Here is a 20,754-nt window from a genome sequence, read left to right on the forward strand (position 1 = left end):
GAGTCGTCATTGGGTGCCATTAACCCTTCTAAGCTCCACCCTCCTATAAGAATCTTTTATTCTTTTAGAAGGTCAGAGATTTATTATAAAATATGAAGACTTCAGAATTAGGTAAGTAGTAGATGTGGACAACATTAAACAATTGATCTTCCTTTAATCTGGTCAGGTAATACAAATCTAGTAATTTCCCCATTGCTGAGTCTGAGAAACAATTGCACCGATTATAGTTTTCATTTTCCAGACCTTATTATAAACCTAAACCAAACATTACAGATGTTGGAGTTCTGAAATAAATCAGAATATTAACACAATTCTAATGAAAAGTCATTGAAGTGAAATTTTGACCTTCTGCACATTTCCAGCACTTTGTTTTTCTTTCATTCTTCATGTAAACATTAGTAAGCTGTTGAAAGGCTGAATTACCTTTCAGATTTTGATTTAAAGTTCCAAACTGAAGTTATAATGTACTTAGGTAGAAAGCAAATTTAGCTGGCCTGTCCTTGTTCTACTTTCCATGTGATTTCAGCTGTAAGAAATTGATAAAGGTCGACATAACATCATTTTCCTAACGGAAATATATATATATATATATATATATATATATATATATATATATATATATGTATATATTCTTAAAGTTCAGGGAATGATGCATCCTGCTTAACATGATTTGCATAACATTATCACACTGATGATACTGTTTAACAGCGCAGAACAGTGCTTTATAATGGAGGGGCTCTTGCATTTCAGATGGATGCATCAGCTAGATAAAATGCTTGCATTTCACATTAAAATTTTACAATGTATTGAAACAGCATTTGCAAGTCTGACAATTTATCTTTGTGTACAAGTCCTTCACTATAAGAAGTATAAATGAGCTGTGAGACAGTTCCGTTCCCCCCACATTAATGAGCTGAAGGAATGAGATTCATTAGGAGACATCTTAATTCCTATAGAGTTGAATGAGTGATGTGCAGAATGCTGATGTTTATTGAAGGAAGTGCTTCCTAAAATCACACAGAGCCAATGATTTACATCCCAGAGTGTTCTGTAATATCTGTCTTCAGATGTATCTGGTGTTACCTTCTAGAGTTCTATAGATTCTGAAATTTTCTTACAGATGGAGGAACAAGTGTGAACCCATTATTTAAGAGAGGAGCGAGAGAACTGACTAGTTAGCCCGATCAGTAGTGGTTGGGCAAATGCTGGAGTCCATACCGGATGTAATAACACAACACATTGCAGTTAATAAGCAGATTGAGTTATGCCAGTATGGATTTATGAGAGAAAAGTTATGTTTGACTGACCCAATGAAATTCATTGAGGACTAAATGAGGGGGGAACCAGTGGATGTAGTGCATTTAGATTTTCAAAGGGAGTTCACTCAAGTCCTGCCCACAAGATTAGAGCACAAGGAAATGGAGGTACTATATTGACATCGAATCAGAATTAGTCATTGGTCAGAAGTAAATAGCAGTAATAAGTGCATTGTTATCAAGATGGCAGCCGATGACTGTTGAAAACTTTCAGGGCTGGTGCTTTTCACAATCTTAGGATACCAAATGTTGTGGATTACTATTAAATGGTGAGTGATTGGCTCGTGTTGATGATCAAATGCATTGAAGTGTGCTTCTACACAAGGCAATGAAGGCCAACATGCAGGAACAGCAAGCAATGAAGAGGATGGCTGGTGTGTTATTGTGAAAGGATTTGAATATAACAATAAGAAAGATTTACTACAGTTGCCTAGGGTTACTTCGATCTCTTCACTAAGAAAAGGAGAGCATTGAGGCTGTACAGTGAAATTCTAGTAGATTAGATTCAGGGATGGTGGGTTTGCCACACGCAGAGGGATTTTAACCACATTCTCTATGATTCAAAAAGCTAAGAGGAGATTTCATTAACACAAAAATTTGTAAGGGCCTTGGCAGGCCAGACGCCAAGGAGGCTAGAAACAGGGGACACAGTTTCCGAACTGAGTAGGGTCATTTAGGACTGATGTGAAGACAAATTTCTTCACTCATATTCTCTTCAAGAGGGCAGTGAGAGCTCATCGTTGTGTTCAGTCAAAAGAAGTTGTCAGGTTTGTGGGTATAAATGGAATTGAGTGTCCAGAAAAAGACACTGGGGTAGATCACCAGTTATCTTAAAGATGATGGAGGAGGCTCAGGGTGCAGGAGAGTTTGCTCCTGTGCTGAAATTGAAGTCAAAGTAAATTTATTATCAAAGTAAGTATATGTCGCTACATACTACCCAGGAAAACACTATGAATCTATGAAAAAAATCATATTTAAATAAAGACTAACAAGCAACCAATGTACAAAATGCAAATCATGCAATACTGAGAACATGAGTTTTGTAGAGTCCTTGAAAGTGAATCTATGGGTTGTGGAGCCATTTCTGTGTTATGCTGTCTGCTAATCATGGATGACAGCATGCTTGCATATCATACAAGTTTTTGGAAATGTGAAACAATTCAGATGACTAAAGTTCAGCGCAGAGCCAATAAGTTCAATCTGCACCCACTGAGTTTGGTGATTTAAAACATTTCAAAATTCTCATCTGAAATCAATCTCTAGGATGCTCATCCCTATATTCTGCCTGTGAGAGCCACATTATTGAAACCATAGTTTGACAAATATTGTCTGATTAGAAACAAGTGGTTACAGTTGGTTTTAGAAGGTGCAGACTGGTGGAGGTTCATACGCCTAATGATAGTTTTATGTGTAGCTCCACTAAACAAGTTGTGAACATGTGATTGCTCTTGACGTACTGATCATTTTAATGAAGGTCTTGGTTAACGCTAATACCATCTGAAAATGTTTTGAAAAGCCACAGAAATTATATCTTTGTAATGAGTTGGATTTATTTAGCACCTCTGTTATAAACTAGTTGTTCATCAATTGTGGTTTTGATGTTGTGGGAATATTATCAGAATCGGGTTTAATTTTACCAGCATATGTCACAAAATTAGTTTTGCAGCAGCACTACATTGCAACACATAATCATTTTTAAAAACTATAAATTACAATAAAAAGTGAATATCAAAAAAGTTAAATAAGTAATGCTAAAAGAGTGGGAAAAAGTAGGGAGGTAGTGTTCATGGGTTAATTGTCCATTCAGAAATCTGATGTTGAAGTTGTTCCTGAAGTTAATAGAGAAGTTGGTTTTCATTATCTGACTCTGTTTAGATTTGATTTGCAGTAGCTCAGGGATTTTTTTTGTTGCTTCTCAACTAACTATACATTTTTAATTGTTCTCTACTGGTGTTTTTGGAAAACTGAAATTTATATATTTGCTCTGTAGTTTGCTTGTGACATCATTGGGGCATATCAAACTGACGGATTTTGGATTATCAAAAGTCGGGCTGATGAACATGACGACAAACCTTTATGAAGGACACATTGAGAAAGATGCCAGAGAATTTGTTGACAAGCAGGTAAGAGCAATGCTGAGCAGGGCAAAGTAATGTATGTTATCTCAGCAGGTCAAGCAGTATTTATGAAGCAGAACAAGGGTCATATTTAGGTTGAGGACCTTTTTGAAGCAAAATAAATTATACTCTGCATCTCCTAAACAGTATAAAACTTAATGAAACAGTATGAAAATTAGTATGATTTTTAACTTAAATTTGTTAAACAATTCACTACAATTTTCCTGCAGGCTTGATCATTATAAATTGGTAACAAAACTCAAAATGATATCTACTGATTTGAGTTTTGATGATTGCATAAAGCCTCTTTTCATGCCTTAGCAAGTCTATGATTTGTGGTTTTTGCAATTTGCTTTTAAAGTATTGTTCTTTTATAGTCTGACTGGGTAAAACAGCTTTAGATTTTTTTTTGCCATCCCTTTTGAAGATAACTTATGTTAGTCCTTTTGTCACAGATTTCAAATAAGAAAAAAAATGGAAATGTTGTCCAATGCAAATCTCATTGGCCAGTTTGGGAGATGAGATTCAAGAATTAATTTGCTTTTCTGCTCTATTAGTAATTTTCCTTTCCTCTTGTGAGGAGTCTTCAGCTTTTTTCTCCCCCAGAAATTTAACTAATTGTATCTCTTAATAACAAAATAGTTCCTATGACATTTAACTAGCTGGAGTCATGAAGGACTAAATGGAAAGCCAGCATTGTGTGAATCTTAATCTCTATAGAGCATTTCTAAACTCTGTGATGCACGACATTCATGAAGAGTGTTAAATTCTAAGGCATGCTCCATTTCCTTTTAGCACACTTCATTACCAAATGATAGCAATCTGGTCTTTGCAGAAGTTCTTCTACTGTTTTCACTATTCTTCTTGCCAATATGCCATATGGGTTGAATACAAACTATTTTCCTGTATTAATACTTGCATTGACATGTTTTTAAAATATTATAAACAATGCCTCTTGCTCTTCAAGGTTCAATATAATGAAGGACTTCTGTGAAGTCTGGCATTTAAAACTCATGATTGCTTTTTCAGTGATATTGATGTACCTTGTCTTCCTATTTCCAAGTGAATAAATTCTAAATTTAGCTTTGTTAGGCATACCCAGGAATTTGTGACAGAAGTGTTTTGCTTAACTATCCAGATTGTGAAAATAGTGTACTGCATTGCTCTGTTCAGTTTGCAAAAGACAGTTTTCCATGATATTATTTTAATGCCACTTAATTTGTTAAACATTTTTCAACAAACTTAAAACCCTCATACTTAATGATTTTAGGATCTGAAAAGTTTAAACATCTGCTGATTGAATAGGTAGGATAGATGGACAGAAGCTATTTTCTTTAATGGATGGTTCAAAGACCAGCATCATAGATTTAAAGTTTGGGCAAAAATTAGGATGTTGAGGAAGTCTCAGCTCCAAATTCCTGAACCTAGCACTCAGTAACTTCCTTTGCAACTACAGCATTGACTTCCTGACTAACAGACCACAATCAAGAAGGATAGCAACACATCAGCCACAATTACTCTAAATACTGGCTGTGTTCTCAGCCCTCTACTCCCTATACACTCAAGGCTGCATGGCCAGATTCTACTCTAACTTCATCTACAAGTTTGCAGATGACACCATTGTAGTGAGTATATCTCAAATTATGATGAGTCAGAGTACAGGGAGGAGGTGGAGTCCAGTGACATGGTGTCATAACAGCAACCATATTGTCAACAAAGCATAAGAGATGGTCACTAACTTCAGGAAAGGATTGACAGTGCACATGCTCCTGTCTACATCAATGGTGTTGAGGTTGAGAGTTTCAGGTTCCTCGGAGTGAACATCACCAATAGCCAGTTCCACGGCCAAGGAAGCTCACCATCTGTTCTACTGCCTCAAAAGGCGAAAGAAATTTGACATGTCCCCATTGACCCTCGCCAGTTTTTAGCAATGCACTGTTGAAAGCATTCTGTCTGGATGTATAATGGCTCAGTATGACAACTGCTCTGCTTGTGAAGATGAGAAACTTTAGAGAGTTGTGGACACAGCTCAGCTCATCATGGAAGCCAGCCTCCCCTCCATGGACTCTGCCTACTCTTCTCCGTGCCTTAACAAAGCTGCCAGCATGATGGAAGACCCCACCCATCGGGCAGAAGATATAAAAACCTTAAAGCACCTACAACCAGGCTCAAGAACAGCTTCTATGTCTGTGTTATTAGACTATTAAATATTTCCCTAGTATGAGAAGATGGGCCTCACAACCTACTGTGTTGTGATCTTGCACCTTGCTGTCTGCACTTCTCTGTAACTGGCACTTTTTTAATGCATTTGATTGCTTTACCTTCTCCTACCTTCATGTATCATTGTAACGATTTGATCTGTATCAAATGTTGGCAAGAGTTTTTCCACTGTAACTTGGTACATGTGACAATAATAATAAACTGAAATTTCGTTAGGCAAGCTAGTTAATATCTGCCTGCCGGGCTGGTGGAAACCAAATCATAAGACATAGGAGCAGAATTAGTTCATTCAGTCCATTGACTTTGCTCTGCTATTCGATCATGGCTGATTTATGTTCTCTCTCTAGCCCATTCTCCTGCCATCTCCTTCTAACTTGAAGCCCCTACTATTCATGAACCTCTCGACCTCCACTTTAAATGTATCCATACCATCTGTGGCAATAAATTCCACTGATACACCACTTGCGGGCAAAATAAATTCCTCCTTATCTCTCTCCCCCCATTCTTCTAAACTCCAGTGAATACAGGCTCATAGCAATCAGACAGTCTTCTTACATTAGACCTTTCATTACTGGGATCATTCTCGTAAACCTCCTGTTGACCCTTTCAAATGCCAGAACATCTTTTCTTAGATATGGGACCCAAAATCAACCAGGTCTTCCAACAAGTAATTGGACAGGTACCTGAACAGTAACAATTTGAGAGGTTGTGGAGACAGTTTAGGGAAATGGAATATTATCTAGCACAGGCTTGATGGGCTGAGAGGTCTCCTGTGATTTGACAGTATAGTGATAGCCCTCCATTTAGTCCTTCGTTGACACCAGTTGGTTGTGTGCAGTAGGATCCACATATTTTGCAACAATAACAGATATGCTGGAAGAATGCAGTGCTGAAGCAAGATCAGTGGGAAGAGAAGCATGTTAACGCATTGGATTGAAGGCTCTTCTTCAGAACTGGCAAACAGAGAAGGGGCTTTCTCTCTTTCTCAGCTCCGATAAAGAGTCTTTAACCTGAAATGTTATCTGGTGTCTACTTCCACAGATGCTGTGTAACCGCTGAGTTCTTCCAGCATTTCTGTCTTCTGTTTCAGGTTTCACATCTGCAGTTTTGTTTGTTTCTGAGGACCTCTGTTTTAAATGAGGGATGAAACTGAGTTAAATTTTTTTTGGTTCAAAACATATCAGAAAAAGATCAAGAGAAGGAACATTTCTAATAGACTAGAAATGTGAACAACTAATTTAACCCCATTTCCAAGCAGTGAGTTGGTAAGTTGTGGGCATGCTATGTTGGTGATGGAAGCATAGTGGCACATGCAGGCTGGCCCCAGCATATTCTTGGACTGTGGCCACTTATGCAAACTACACATTTGACTTTGTACGTGTGAATAATAAAGCTAATCTTTAAAACACTCTTAAAATCTTTAGCCCCTTTGGTCCATTTGTAATTAGTAACTCACTGATTTTTAAGGGCACTTGCCAGAATGACAACATAACCCTGAAGGTAGCAAATCACAGTTCCAGATAAAACCTGCTCAGCGGAAACAATATAGAGGATTGGTAACCAATGCTAAGGTTAACTTTAATTTTTGAACCCTCGTAGGCCAGAAGTAATCATTTGGATCCCACAAGGAAGCCTAGTCATCATCTTTTCTTTGGCATCCCTCGTCCACTTGCAATCATTATGCTGACTGCTGAGCTCTGCCATTGTGCTTCCAGCTGTGCCCTCCTCCCAAACACTTACTGTTCTCCTCTGGACGGAAGCCCTCCCTTTCCCTCCCCAGTCACCGCCTGCTGACTTTGGCAAGCTGTTAAAATCCATGATCTTGCTGATTGCGGTAAAGTTAAAGATGATGAAATGGGACTCTTATCAACTTGAAACAAAAAATATAAACATGCTGGAACTTCACAGGAGACTGGTGGCTGTCTGTGGAGTGTGCGATATTTGCTGATGTGCACGTCCTATTACATAGGATCAACATCAATCTTGTGGGTGGATTCGTGACTGTGGGCAGGTTTGCCACCTGTCAGTTGGCCTCCCAAATTGCTGACAAGATCCATTTACCGATCACGGCATGTCTCTTTCCATCTGTCGAGATTCTGAGCAGACTTTCAAGAAATTAATGCTGTAGCCATGAATCGCAAGAAGTTAACTTGGAGGTGGAGCAAGTGACTTTGAAAGCAAATGGTATTTTGGCCTTTATTGCAAAAGGGTTGAAGTGGAGATGCTAGAAAATATTGTTACAATGGTACTAGGTGTTAGTGAGGCCATTATATGGAGCACTACACACAGTTTGGTTCCATTATTTAAGATGCAATATACTACATTGACGGTAGTCCAGAAGTGACTGATTTGATAAATTCATGGGAATTACCAAAGAATTACCTAATCATGAATAGCTGAGGAAATGAATCTGTATTCTTTTGGAGTTTAGAAAAATTGAGTGATGATCTTATTCAAATAAATAGGATCTGTTGGATCCTAGCAACACACACAAATGCTGGGGGTGCTCAGCACGCCGGGGAGCATCTATGGGAAAGCTACAGTCGACGTTTCAAGTCAAGACCCTTCAGCAGGGCTGGTGTTTTTGCACTGCAACATTTCTTTGGAAGTTAAGAATGAGGCATAAAACTTGTCACTTATGGCCATGTTATGAAGTGTTACAAGAACAAACAGAAAAGAAGAGTTGGGAGAACGAAAGAAAGACAAAGGGAAAAGCAATCCTGATAATCTCATTCTTATACCTGAGGTAACAAAATTCCGGTGATAACAATTAATCTGTAAAATAGCCAAATTGAAGTAGAGTGACACCTGCTACAGTAAATTAAAGAAGCTTCTAGTAAAATAGAGAAGCAACTTTGCCAAAACTTGCTGAAATTCACTGAACAATTGCATGTATATACAAGCAAACATAGGAAAGTTAAACCACAAGGAAAGTAGTTTACAGGGTAGAAGACCATGGAAGAAAGGGAGGAGGAGGTTCACCAGAGGAAGGTGATGGGCAGATAAGGAGGTAAGGTGAGAGAGGGAAATGGGAATGGGGAAGGAGGGAGGGCAATGCCGTAAGTTCAAGAAATCAATGTTCATGCCATCAGGTTGTAGACTACCCAGATGGAATACAAGGTGTTGCTCCTCCAACCTGAGTGTGGCCTCATCATGGATTGATATATTGGGCTGAGAATGGCAAGTAGAATCGAAATTGGTGGCCTAGGGGGATCTTTTTTTCCTGGCGGATGGAGAGTAGGTGCTCTACAAAGCAGGCCCCCAATCTACATCGGGTCTCACCGATCTACAAGAGGCCACTCTGGGAGCACCGGCTACAGAAATGGCCCCAACAGACTCACAGGTGAAGTGTCGCCTCACCTGGAAGGATCGTTTAGGGCCCTGAATGGTAGTGGGGGAGGAGGTGTAGGGGCAGGTTGCAAGGCTAAGTACCAGGAGGAAGATCAGTGGGGAGGGATCAATGGACAGGGGAGTTGTGTAGGGAGCGAACCCTGCAGAAAACAAAGTCAGGGGAAGGAACAATGTGCTTGGTGGTGGGATCCTGTTGGAGATGGTGGAAGTTCCGGAGAATTATGTGCTGGACGTGGAAGCTAGTGGGATGGTAGGTGAGGACAAGGGGAACCCTATCCCTGGTGGGGTGAGGGCAGATGTGCACAAAATGGAAGAGATCCAGGTGAGAGCAGCATTGATGGTGGAGGAACGAAAGGCCCTTTCTTTGAAGAAGGAGGACATCTCATTAGTTCTGGAATGAAAAGCCTCATCCTGAGGGTAGGTGCAGTGGAGACGGAGAAATTGAGGGAAGGGTGTGGCACTTTTACAAGTGACAGGGTGGGATGAGGGACAGTCCAGGTAGCTGTGAGAAGCAGTGGGTTTGTAAATGATATCAGTAGATAGACTGTCTCTAGAGATAGAGACAGATCAGGAAAGAGGAGGGAGGTGTCAGAAATGCAGCAGGTAAATTTGAGGGTAGGGTGGAAGTTGGAGGCAAAGTTGATGAATTCAACAAGCTCAGCACAGATGCAGGAAGCAGCACCAATGCGGTCATTGATGTAGTGTAGGAAACGTGGGGAATGATACCGGTGTAGGCTTGGAACACAGACTGTTCCACATTGCTGACTAAAAGGCAGACATAGCTGGGACCCATGTGAGTGCTCATGGCTACACCTTTGGTTGGGAGGACATGGGAGGAGCCAAAGGAGAAATTATTAAGAGTGAGGATCTTTTCTGCTAGACGGAGGAGAGTGGTGATGGCGGGGTGCAGGTTGGGTCTGTTGTCTAGAAAGAAGCAGAGAGATTTAAGGCCCTCCTGATGGGGGATGGAATTGTTTAGGGACTGGGCGTCCATGGCGAAAATGAAATGATCTGGGCTAGAGAACTTGGAAGCAGTTGAAAAGATCCAGAGTGTGTGAAGTGTCATGGATGTAAATAGGAAGGGACTGAACCAGGGAGGATAAAAACTGAGACGAGGTATGCAGATATAAGTTCGGTGGAGCAGGAACAAGCAGAAACAATAGATCTACCTGAGCAAGCAGGTTTATGGATCTTGGGGTAGGAGGTAGAAATGGAAGGTACAGGGTAAGGCAACTATGAAGTTGGTGGCAGTGGATGGGAGATTCCTGAGTTAATAAGGTCAGTGATGGTGTGGGTGACAATAGTTTGGTGCAGTGTTGTTCCAGGGGTAAGTAAGAGGAGGTGTCTGAGAGTTGTCACTGGGCCTCAGCAAGGTAGGGTGAGGTCAGTCTGTCAGACTACTACAGCACTCCCCTTGTCTGTGTGTTTGATGGTGAGGTTGGGATTAGTGTGGGGAGAGTGTGGACAGCCACACATTCAGAGGGAGTGAGGTTAGAATTGGAGAGAGGAGTGTTAAGATCGAGACAGTTGATATCTCATCAGCAGTTAGCAATGAAAAGATCCAGAGCAGACAGAAGACCAGGTTGTGGTGTCCAGAAAGAGGAGGAGGACTGAAGACAGGAGAAGGAGTTGTCAGTACAGGCTAGAGAGTCCTTGATAAAGACGTCGGCACAGAGACAGAAGTGGCGGAAGAAGAACTCAGCATCACGGTGGGCACGGAACTCACTGAGGTGTGGGCTTGGGGACAGAGGTGAGCCCCTCACTGAGGAGTTCTGTGCCCTAGTCCAACAGACGCTAAGAGAACATCCCAAGGAAGAGGTTGAGATCTTTCTACTCGAGAGCAAAGAAGATGGTCATTTAAAACTGAAGCAGGTACAAATTTCTTCTCACAGAATGTGGCAAATCTCAGGAGTTCTCTACAGTGGATGATGGTGGGAATTGGATCTATAGAGGTATTCAGAGAGGAAGTAAATCAATGTTTGAAAGTTTGAGGAGTTGAGAACTGACAAAGAAGGAGAGATGAAGATCATCCATAATTATATTGAATGGCAGCGCAGGTTTGAGGAGTCAGGTGGTATATCCCTGCTCCTACATTATTGTGTTTCAATGACAAGATGCAAACTTCTCCACAGATTCCAAATGCAGAGCCGATTTCAATTTTGTTGCTATTGCACTTGCAGGTTTGTGGAACCCCAGAATACATTGCACCTGAAGTAATTTTGCGGCAAGGATATGGCAAGCCAGTGGATTGGTGGGCCATGGGGATAATTCTTTATGAATTTGTCGTTGGCTGCGTGCCTTTCTTTGGAGACACGCCTGAGGAACTCTTCGGACAAGTGATTAGTGGTGAGCATCGCTGAGATTAGGGTGATCAATAACCTTATGTTAAAGAGAAGGTGATGACAGATTTTAAAAATGTACTTTATAAGTTGAAGACAGAGGGTTTATTTTTAATTACATTGTTAAGCTCTATGTAATTGTGTTCAGTTGTTCTGCAGTGAGACCTAGCCTGCAGTGTGCACCAGAAGTTAGCCCCGATAACTATATTAAATTAGCTGTGCTTTGACACAAGCTCTTTTTGCTTGGTCAATTTGAACTTGAGTTTCATATGTACTAATTTCACCCCAGAAGTCTATCAGTTCTTGGTATTGGTTTATTATTGTCATATGTGCCAAATACAATGAAAAGCTTTTGTGTGCCCCCCACAGAGATAATGCCATACATAATTCGATCAAAGTAGCAAGTAATCAGAAGGCAGAGTATATTGTTAGTTACAGAGGAAGTGTAGTGCAGATGGACAATGAAGTTCAAAGGAGCAATTAGAATGCTAGTGTTATAGATTTTTTAAAGCTCTCTGGTGTTAACTTGTCTCTTGGAAACCACTTTCTAACATCTCTTGCTGGATTGCAGTGCGCCCCTCTCTTGCAAGCCCTGAGTAGAGCATCTGCACACCCAGCTGGCCAAAGTGGGAAATAACAATTCTTCTGTCTCATGCACTGTTTTTGCTTGATGCTCAAGTTTATAAAAGGAAATATATTAGACAGATGTTTCATTTAAAGAAAGATGTTGTTAAGACACCAGTGCTGCTGCCATTTTATTGCTAACATTACTTATTAACATTAATATTATTATTTTTGTTACGAAGAATTTTTCAAAGAGCATTTCTTTGGCTATTGAGGATAATGACATAACAAGGGTTAACACTGGAAATTATCCACAGATCATGTGGCATTTTGAAAACAAATATTGACCTTTTTCAGAAATCTTTTGCTTTTTTTTTGGATTTCCATTATCCGTGCTATTTTACATTTAAGCATCTGGGAAAATTGTCTTTGTTTAGAGATTGTGGACTTGGGTATCTTATTCCAAGCCAGGCAACCGCAGTTACTGTAATACTACAGCTGTCCAGAGACTAACAAGTCAAGTCTGTTTCATCTTGTTTTATCATGTGCTGCGGTGAGAAAGGCTGTGGGAATTGAGTGATTAATTAAGAGCATTGTGAATGGCGCAGGGTGCCCTGTGGCTCATTTGCATATTCATGTATCATTTCCACATGATGTAATTACATTTATAGAGCAGCCTGCTGGCTAAACAAACCAGAATAAATTTATTTCTCAGTTGTTTGGTATCACAGCCACGAGCAGTTGTTCATAGAATTGCAAATTAGGTCTGCAAAAATAAATTTAGTGATCACTAATTTCATTTTTTTTAGTTGCTCGAATCCAATTAAATTATAACCTTTGATTTATGGTTCATTTGTGTTTATATGAAGTATAACTGCGCCTTTGCTCAGGACCATTTATGGTGGTTTTGTAATTGGGTGCATCTGCCAACTATTTTGTAAATTGGTCTTAATATTTGTTTAAGTGATTCTTTGAATGGGGGGAGGTTAGTATTGTTCGGCCTAACATTAAGACTGTGAGATATAGGAGCAAGGTTAGGCTATTTGACTATTGAGTTTGCTCTGTCATTCTATCATGGCTGATTTATTATCCCTCTCAATCCCATTTGCCTCATAACCTTTGACGCCCTTACTAATTAAGAACCTATCAACTTCCGCTGTAAATATACCCAATGTCCTGGCCTCCCCAGCCGTCTCTGGCAGTGAATTCCACCATCTGGCTAAAGAAATTCCTCTTCGTCTCTGTTCTAAAGGGATGTCCTTGTATTCTAAGGCTGTGCCCTCTGATCCTAGGCTCCCCCCACCAAAGGAAACATGCTCTCCATGTCTTCTGCATCTCAGCTTTTCAATATTTGGCATTTCATTGGCATTCTCCTCTCCACTGACCCCCCCCCCCCCCGCTCCCACCCCCACCATTCTACTAAACTCCAGTGAGTACAGGCCCAGAACCATCAAATGTTCCTGTTAACCCTTTCATTCCTGGGACCATTCTCATGAACCACCTCTGTATCCTGTCCAATGCTGAACAATGTGAAGTGTAAAGTAACCCACTTTGCTTCCATTAACGCACTGATGCTTTGCTCAATTTTGCAAAAGGTTGTGGCACTGAAGTCCCAGTTCTGTGTTTATGATCGTCTTAAATGTCTTCCCTGTGGTTGTGAAGACAGCGGGTGTCAGTGCTCCTTCAGTTTTGTGTCCTCAGGTCCTTCAGTTGAGGAACAAAAAACGGCAGTTTCAAGGTAAATGGAGCTATTTTCTTTCAGTGCTAAAACTTTTCCTCTTACCAGCCATCCTCAGAGTTCGAGTTAGTTCACCTAACACTCGGTAGAAGGTTCTTGTGTTGGACATTGGGTACAAGATTCGGTGTGACCTCTTGTCCGTGTTGCAGAGTTTGCCCAAAATTTGTGTTTAAGTGAGAGAAAACACAAATCCATGAGCACATGTCAGGTTAGTAAGCCTATTAGATTGTTCATAGGGCAAGGCAACATCACTAACAACAGTCATTTAAATATAAATCACCATGCATGTAGCTCATGCTTGGAGGGCTCAACTGGTGCAGATGGCTCATGGACTGCAGTTTACACCTGCCTTAATAGTATTGATGTTTCTAGTGAAAATCAGCAATGCCCTCAACTTGTGGAAAGTTTTTCTTTTCTTCTGGTTTACCTCTTCTGTTTCTTTGTTTTTTTAGATGAGATAAACTGGCCAGAAGGAGATGAAGCTCCTGCATCGGAGGCTCAGGAACTCATCACTCTGCTACTCAGGCAGAACCCTTTGGAGAGGATGGGGACAGGTACCACAAAATGGTTTACCATCCTGGTGCTCTGCAAATAGCACATTACTCTGAGAATCCTTGTTTAGTGTGTATGAGCTAGTGGTCGACTGTAAGTGTCTTTCCTGTGGTTTGCAAGTCAGTGCTCTTTCAGTTTTGTGTCCTCAGTTCCTTCTAGCAAGGAACAATATAAGGCTTTTTCAAAATAAATTGTGTTATTCTGCTTTAGTGCTAAGACTTAGAACGTTTCCTTTTCGTCTTACCAGTCATCCTCAAAAGTTCGAGATGGCCTTTTGTTTATCTGATGATAAACACAAAAGCTTCTGCAGATGCAGGGAATCCAGAGTGACACGCTCAAGATGCTGGAACTCAGCAAGGCAGGCAGCATCTACAGAGAGGAATAAACAGTCCATGTTTCAGGCCGAGATGATGAAGGGTCTCGGGCTGAACGTTGACTGTTTTTGTGTGTGTTACTCACAATTTGATGAATCTTGCGCTGAGAATTTGTTCTGTTTGATAGCTTTGTTCTTTGTAATCAAACTGTTTTGAATCTTAATTAAAGAAAGACTTAATCATCATGTTCAACTTCCCACTTCTTTAAACAGTAGACAACCTTTAGTTGAAGTGTTCACTGTACAGAATCAAAGCTGCAGAATTATCACCAGAAAGATATTTACTGTGTGAAGAACTGATGCTATTTAATAGTAGGCTCAATTTCTGATGGCTTTTTCTACTAGTAGAAGGTGGCAGTGGAGAAGTTGAATGGATCTTTGAACAGCTGGCCTGAGTGGTTCACGTGGAATTAATTTGGTCATGATGAATGCAGTTTGGGATTATTCCGTTTACTGCAGTTTATGTATGTATAATCTGGGGGGGTTTCCTACCACAGGAGTAAAACAAGCCACTTAATTTAATCTATGAATTGTTTTAATTAATGTTAGGGATTTGCAGAAGTATTGCAGGCTGCAGAAAGAACATGAACACTTTTCCCAATGATCCTGCAGAATCTCATCTATCTTATTTAATATGTTATGACATGCTTAGCAAGAGCTAGATATGGCAGATTAGAATCTAGTATAATTTTGAAACTAAACTAATTCATTGTAGAACAAATAAATGTACAGCAAGTGAAAGTATGGTAATAATTTAAAACATCATCTTATTTAGCTTTAGAAAAATTAACCACTTTTGCGGTCAGTAAGTTTATCTAAATTCATTTTTCAGTTAATGTGCATCACTGAGTTTTATTGTCCATCCTCAATTGCCCTTGAGAAGATGGTGCTGAGCCAGAAGACTACAAGATATGGGTGAAGAATTAAGACATTAGGCCCATCACGTGTCCTCTGTCATTTATTCATAGTTGATTTTTTTCAACTGCATTCTCCTGCCTTAACCCGTTTATCAATCAAGCACCTATCACTCTCAATGACTTGACCTCCACAGCCATCTGTGGCAGCAAGTTCCACAGATTCACTACCCCCCAGATAAAGAAATTCCACCTCGTAGTTTTAAAGGGACGTCCCTTTATTCTAAGGCTGTGCCCTCATAGTCCTGAACCTGTAACAGATCAGAACCACTGCAGTCATCCTTGTAATGGTCGTCAAACAAGGCTGTTGGTGGTTCCAGCATTTAGATCAAGTTACAGTGAAAGAACGGCATTTTGGGGAACCTACAGCTGATGTTGCAGCAAGTACTTTTGTCTTTGTTCTCCTAGGTGGTAGAGGTCATGGGTGGAGAAGCCAGTGCGAGTGTTGTAGATGGTGCACACATTTCATCCATGATGTTTCATCATCTTAACATAGCTTTAGAACCATGAATCGTCAAACATCTCACTTTAAGGAGACGATCAGTAAGCATTCTGTGAAGATTTTTGGCATGTTGCTAGGGTATTCCAATACTTTTCCCGCAGTGTGGTATGTGCCTCCTGTAAGTGGGCTTTCATCTTGAAAGATGGCCGAACAACCTCTTAATGAACAACCCATTGATGAAAGAGATCGTTCTCTTGTTTTTCTACTTGCTCTCGGTGACAATTGTAAGTAGGGAAACTTTCATTTCCATAATTCATTAAAGTTCCACAAAAACTTTCACCCATGCAATAGCTACATTCATAAGCTTTAGAAAAGCTTACGTTACTTTCTCTGCTCTGATAATTACACTTCAGTCCATCCTTCTGCTCTTCGTTCTCTGAGTTTGACCCTGTTCTGTATTGAAGCATCTGAATATTGGGACAATATTGTCCCGATTGCTTTACTCAGATCTATAATATGCAGGCAGATTTCCTTAAGAAAATATAGTCAGTTGCTCGTCCTCATTTTCACTCCTTCCTTCCCTAATTCAGTGTTTGAATTCTGATTCTGTTCCCACTAACCTTTGAATTTTTCCCATAGTTAATGGTTTTCACCTTTGATGCTACCCTCCAATTCTAAACCCCAGAGACTGATGCCCTTTCCAATTGCACTAAACGTACCAAATAAACCTGTCTCCTGTCTCCGAACATCTCTCCATATAGCTGCCTTTGGAATTTTTGCCTAACTCTGCTGTAAGTTGATGTTGGAATCACTCTGATCAAGTTTCTACACTACCATCATGCAAAACCATCCACATTTAGTCACAAGTTGTGCTGGGCAGGGGAGTACTCAAGCTCGCCACAGTTCTGGCGCAAATGTAGCATGCCACAGCTCAGTAACCGTAAACAGACATCTTTGGAGCGTAGGAGAATCGGGAGCTGGAAAGGAAGTGGTGGGGTGGGGGGAGCCTGAATAAGAAGTTGGGAAGGAGTACAAGCGAGAAGGTGGTCGATGAAGCTAGGTTAGAGGGAAGGGTGAAGTGAAAGCTGGGAAGGGATAGGTGGTAAGGTAAAGGGCTGAAGAAGGGAGTGGACCATGGGAGAAAGGGAAGAAGGAGGGGCACCAGAGGAATTTGGGGTGTCGCTCCTCCAACCTGAGAGTGGCCTCATCTTAAATGGTTCAGTGGTTCCATTTAATATCAGAGAATATCAAACAGCCTAAAATTCCTACTCTTCACAGACATCCACAAAACAGAAGCATTCTCCAAAGAATAAATGGCAGGAAAACGTTAGACCCCCAAAGTCCCCCCTCTCATGCACAAGCAGCAGCAAAGCATCAGCCCTCCCCCTACCCCCTCCATGCAAGCAGTAGCAAAGGCCCCATAGAGACTATGATCTGGAGTCCATTAAAAACCACTCACTGTTCATCCCAAAAGTTTGACATGCCACAGGCTGTCCCCCTCTCTCTCTCTCTCTCTCTCTCTCTCTCTCTAGCTCTCTATCTCTAGTTCTCTATCTATCTCTCGCTCTCTCTAGCTCTCTATCTATCTCTATCTAGCTCTCTATCTATCTATCTCTCTCTAGCTCTCTCTCTCTATCTCTCAGGGAGAGAGTGGTATCGCGAGACAGGAGACCAACAGCTCGCTGTTTTGATGTTAATCTACAGCATTGCTTATTTTAATAGCAGCTGCTAAAAATATCAAAAATGTTAGGCTGCCTAGCAAACCCCAAGAGCCACTTTGAAAAGAAGAGACATTGGAGAGAAGAGTTTCGCAGGTGGACTGGAAGAAGTTGCCGTATGGCAGCATCACCAGATCCCACTCACTCTTCAATCCTGTTTACATTCACTCCACTTTTTGCAGTTCGTGACCTTGCTGTAGGTCACGTTAATCACTTCCGGCCCGATGTCCAATTCTGGGATCACGGTCCTTCCTCTCACATCATTGGTGACTGCAATAAAACAGAAATAGATGAAAAAACTCAGCAGGTCAGGCAGCAGCTGTGGAGAGAGAAACAGAGAAGGTTCCAGATCAGTGACCTTCCATCAGATCTGAAAAATATTCATTGATCTAAAGCATTAAACTGGTTTACTTTGATGTCAGCCTGACCGGCTGAGTATTTCAGCACTCTCTGTTAGCTCAGCTTTCCAGTGTTTTACCTATTGGCGTTCCGATCCTCAACTGTTGAAACTTAAAGCTTTGAAATTTTTCTTTCTTGTCACCTTAAAGTCCTTGGAAGCCAAGCCTTTGTTCACTCTAGTAACTCCTCGTCACCCTGTTACTACTCAGAAAAGCATCTCAATATTGTACATGAAGGATGGGAGTCCATTGTTAACAACATTTGGTGGAGCAACCCACACAAAATGCTGGAAGAACTTGTGGTGGAGGTTACAGGAAAAGGTTCTGTGATGTATGCTTCTGCTGAATTCAGACACAAGTGCAGCTTATCAGTGACCTGTTCCTTCAGCATTATCTGTTCTAAATATTTTTAAATGTACGACTTTTTGCTTGCTTACACTGTCTCTTCTGTGCCCTCTTGCTCCCTCAGGTGGTGCCTATGAGGTAAAGCAGCACAGATTTTTCCACGATTTGGACTGGAATGGACTGCTGAGGCAGAAGGCAGAATTCATCCCTCAACTGGAGTCCGAGGATGATACAAGCTATTTTGACAGTATGTGTTGAAACTGAGAAGTTCACTGAGAATTACCGTACTTGCTTGTTACAGATAGAAGACATTGCCTGATTTCCTTATTGCAAAGATTCCTGTATGAAACTGTGCGAATATTAGAATTTCAAATTTAACTTTGCAGTGCTGTCATGCTTGTCACTTAATACCATTCATGATCTTATTGCAGGATGTCTCTGCAATCTTTAATTCATAGAGCTTGCTAGAATGAAGAATGTGATACTTTTGGAAATCCTGTGATTGTTTACAAAAATGGAAAAAAGTACATTTTAACCTGGTATTAATGTAGCTGTATCTAGGATGGAAAGTACCTGATGCATTCACCAACCCCACCTATCCTCCCCCCATCTCCCCTTCAACCCCCGTCTCCCCTTCACCCCTCCCGTCTCCCCTTCCCCTCCTCCCCGTCTCCCCTTCCCCTCCTCCCCGTCTCCCCTTCCCCTCCTCCCCGTCTCCCCTTGCCCCTCCTCCCTGTCTCCCCTTGCCCCTCCTCCCCATCTCCCCTTGCCCCTCCTCCCCATCTCCCCTTCCCCCTGTCTCCCCTTCCCTCCCCATCTCCCCTTCACCCCTGTCTCCCCTCCCCTTCCCCCTGGTCCAGTTGCCTTAGCATGAATATGAGGCCAGGAATTTCCAATGCCCGGACGCTGTCTGATTGATGGAAGTGTGGTGGGAATAGAGAGATTATCAGAAAGGGACTGCCAACTACTTAGTACGGGGGTAAAATCGAAGGGAAAAAGAGTTTCAATGGGAAAGTGAGGGTAGAAGCATAATTGGAAAGATGGAAGACTGGAAGAGTCTTAAATGTTCATTGCTTTTTAGCTTTAGTTTCCTCTTCATGGAAGGTGTATCTAGCAATGAAGCCCCAGTGGCTTCCCGTCTAACGTTTCTGATTCACAGCGATGATCAAGCCCCACTGTAGAACTGCATCTGCATACAATAAAAACAACCTGCTCGAGGAATTATTCCAGCTATCTGCTCAGAAGAACCTGGTAAAAGGGAGCAAGTGATTAGTGTTTGAGCTTATAAACTGATTTTTACTTCAACACTGGGTGGGCAAATTGAAACAGACTGTATCATTCTTAAACCTAATAATGTGATAGAATTTAATTTTGTAAAGCAGTATGAAAGCTTAGGTTTATTGTTTATACTTGTAAATGGGTCTTTCCATAATTTTTTTTTGAAGAGCAAAATTCTAATTTGTTATAATAAGAATTTTGTTTATTAAGCTGTTTTGTGACTACTTTTAGCTCGGTCAGAGAGATACCATCATATGGAAACGGAGGAGGAGGAGGAAGAGACAAATGAAGAGGATTTTAATTTGGAAATAAGACAGTTTTCATCATGTTCCCACCGATTTAACAAAGTGAGTGCAATCGCAAATCATGTTACTACTTTATTTAAAGTTACTTGTATATATCATTCTTACCTTGACCTGCATATGCAGATGAAAATATTATCTGTACACATGGATTCCATATTTGTACCTCTATCTGATCTCTCCCCTACCCCCACAACTCTGCTTCCTCACTGCCTTTCTTTACACTGCCACTATGCAGCTCCTGGTTTTGCCTGGCATCCACTTAGAATGAGCTACAGTTAAACCTTGGACAGATACAGTCATCCAAAACCACTGATCTCATCAACCGTCATTATGTTTAGTTTCTACCTTATTTTTGCTTGGCTATATTTCGTAAAACCAATGAAGAATTATACCAGTCAACTTGTTGCCTCCCAAGGTTTATAAAAGCATGGATCGAATATCACACATTGATGAGAAACGATTCATGGAGAAGATCCAAGTGGAGAAGGACAGTACAGGTGGGAAGCTAAAGAAGGCCAACACTTTACATGTTGACTCACTGACCTGGATTCCCGACTCTGAAATGTGAGTATTGTACAGCTGTGCAAAATGTAGTCTTCTGAGTTTTTTATTCAATTCAAACTAATACCGGTCATTTTGTGTACTTTAATGAATGACGGTATGTACTTTAAGTCTTGTGATGCAACTGAGTATGTGGAAAAAATATCTTAATCAAAGGAAGTTGATGAATTTGCTTTGAACGTTTGGAATTAATTGACAGCTGTACTGAATGTTGTGCAGATAT

At 40.9% G+C, this 20,754-nt stretch overlaps 1 protein-coding gene across 19 annotated transcripts in view; it reads left to right on the plus strand.

The window, feature by feature from the left end:
* LOC140728981 (microtubule-associated serine/threonine-protein kinase 4-like) overlaps positions 1 to 20,754 on the plus strand; it is a 394,808-nt gene that overhangs the window by 347,082 nt on the left and 26,972 nt on the right. For all 19 annotated transcript variants that reach the window (XM_073048171.1, XM_073048182.1, XM_073048173.1 and 16 more), the window contains 6 exons: positions 3,307 to 3,439; positions 11,185 to 11,350; positions 14,098 to 14,199; positions 18,512 to 18,634; positions 19,897 to 20,012; positions 20,386 to 20,534. In XM_073048171.1, coding sequence (XP_072904272.1) covers positions 3,307 to 3,439; positions 11,185 to 11,350; positions 14,098 to 14,199; positions 18,512 to 18,634; positions 19,897 to 20,012; positions 20,386 to 20,534 — 789 coding nt within the window. The remainder of the gene's footprint in view (positions 1 to 3,306; positions 3,440 to 11,184; positions 11,351 to 14,097; positions 14,200 to 18,511; positions 18,635 to 19,896; positions 20,013 to 20,385; positions 20,535 to 20,754) is intronic.

The sequence above is a fragment of the Hemitrygon akajei genome, chromosome 6 (assembly GCF_048418815.1).
Source record: "Hemitrygon akajei chromosome 6, sHemAka1.3, whole genome shotgun sequence".
Lineage (NCBI taxonomy): Eukaryota > Metazoa > Chordata > Chondrichthyes > Myliobatiformes > Dasyatidae > Hemitrygon > Hemitrygon akajei.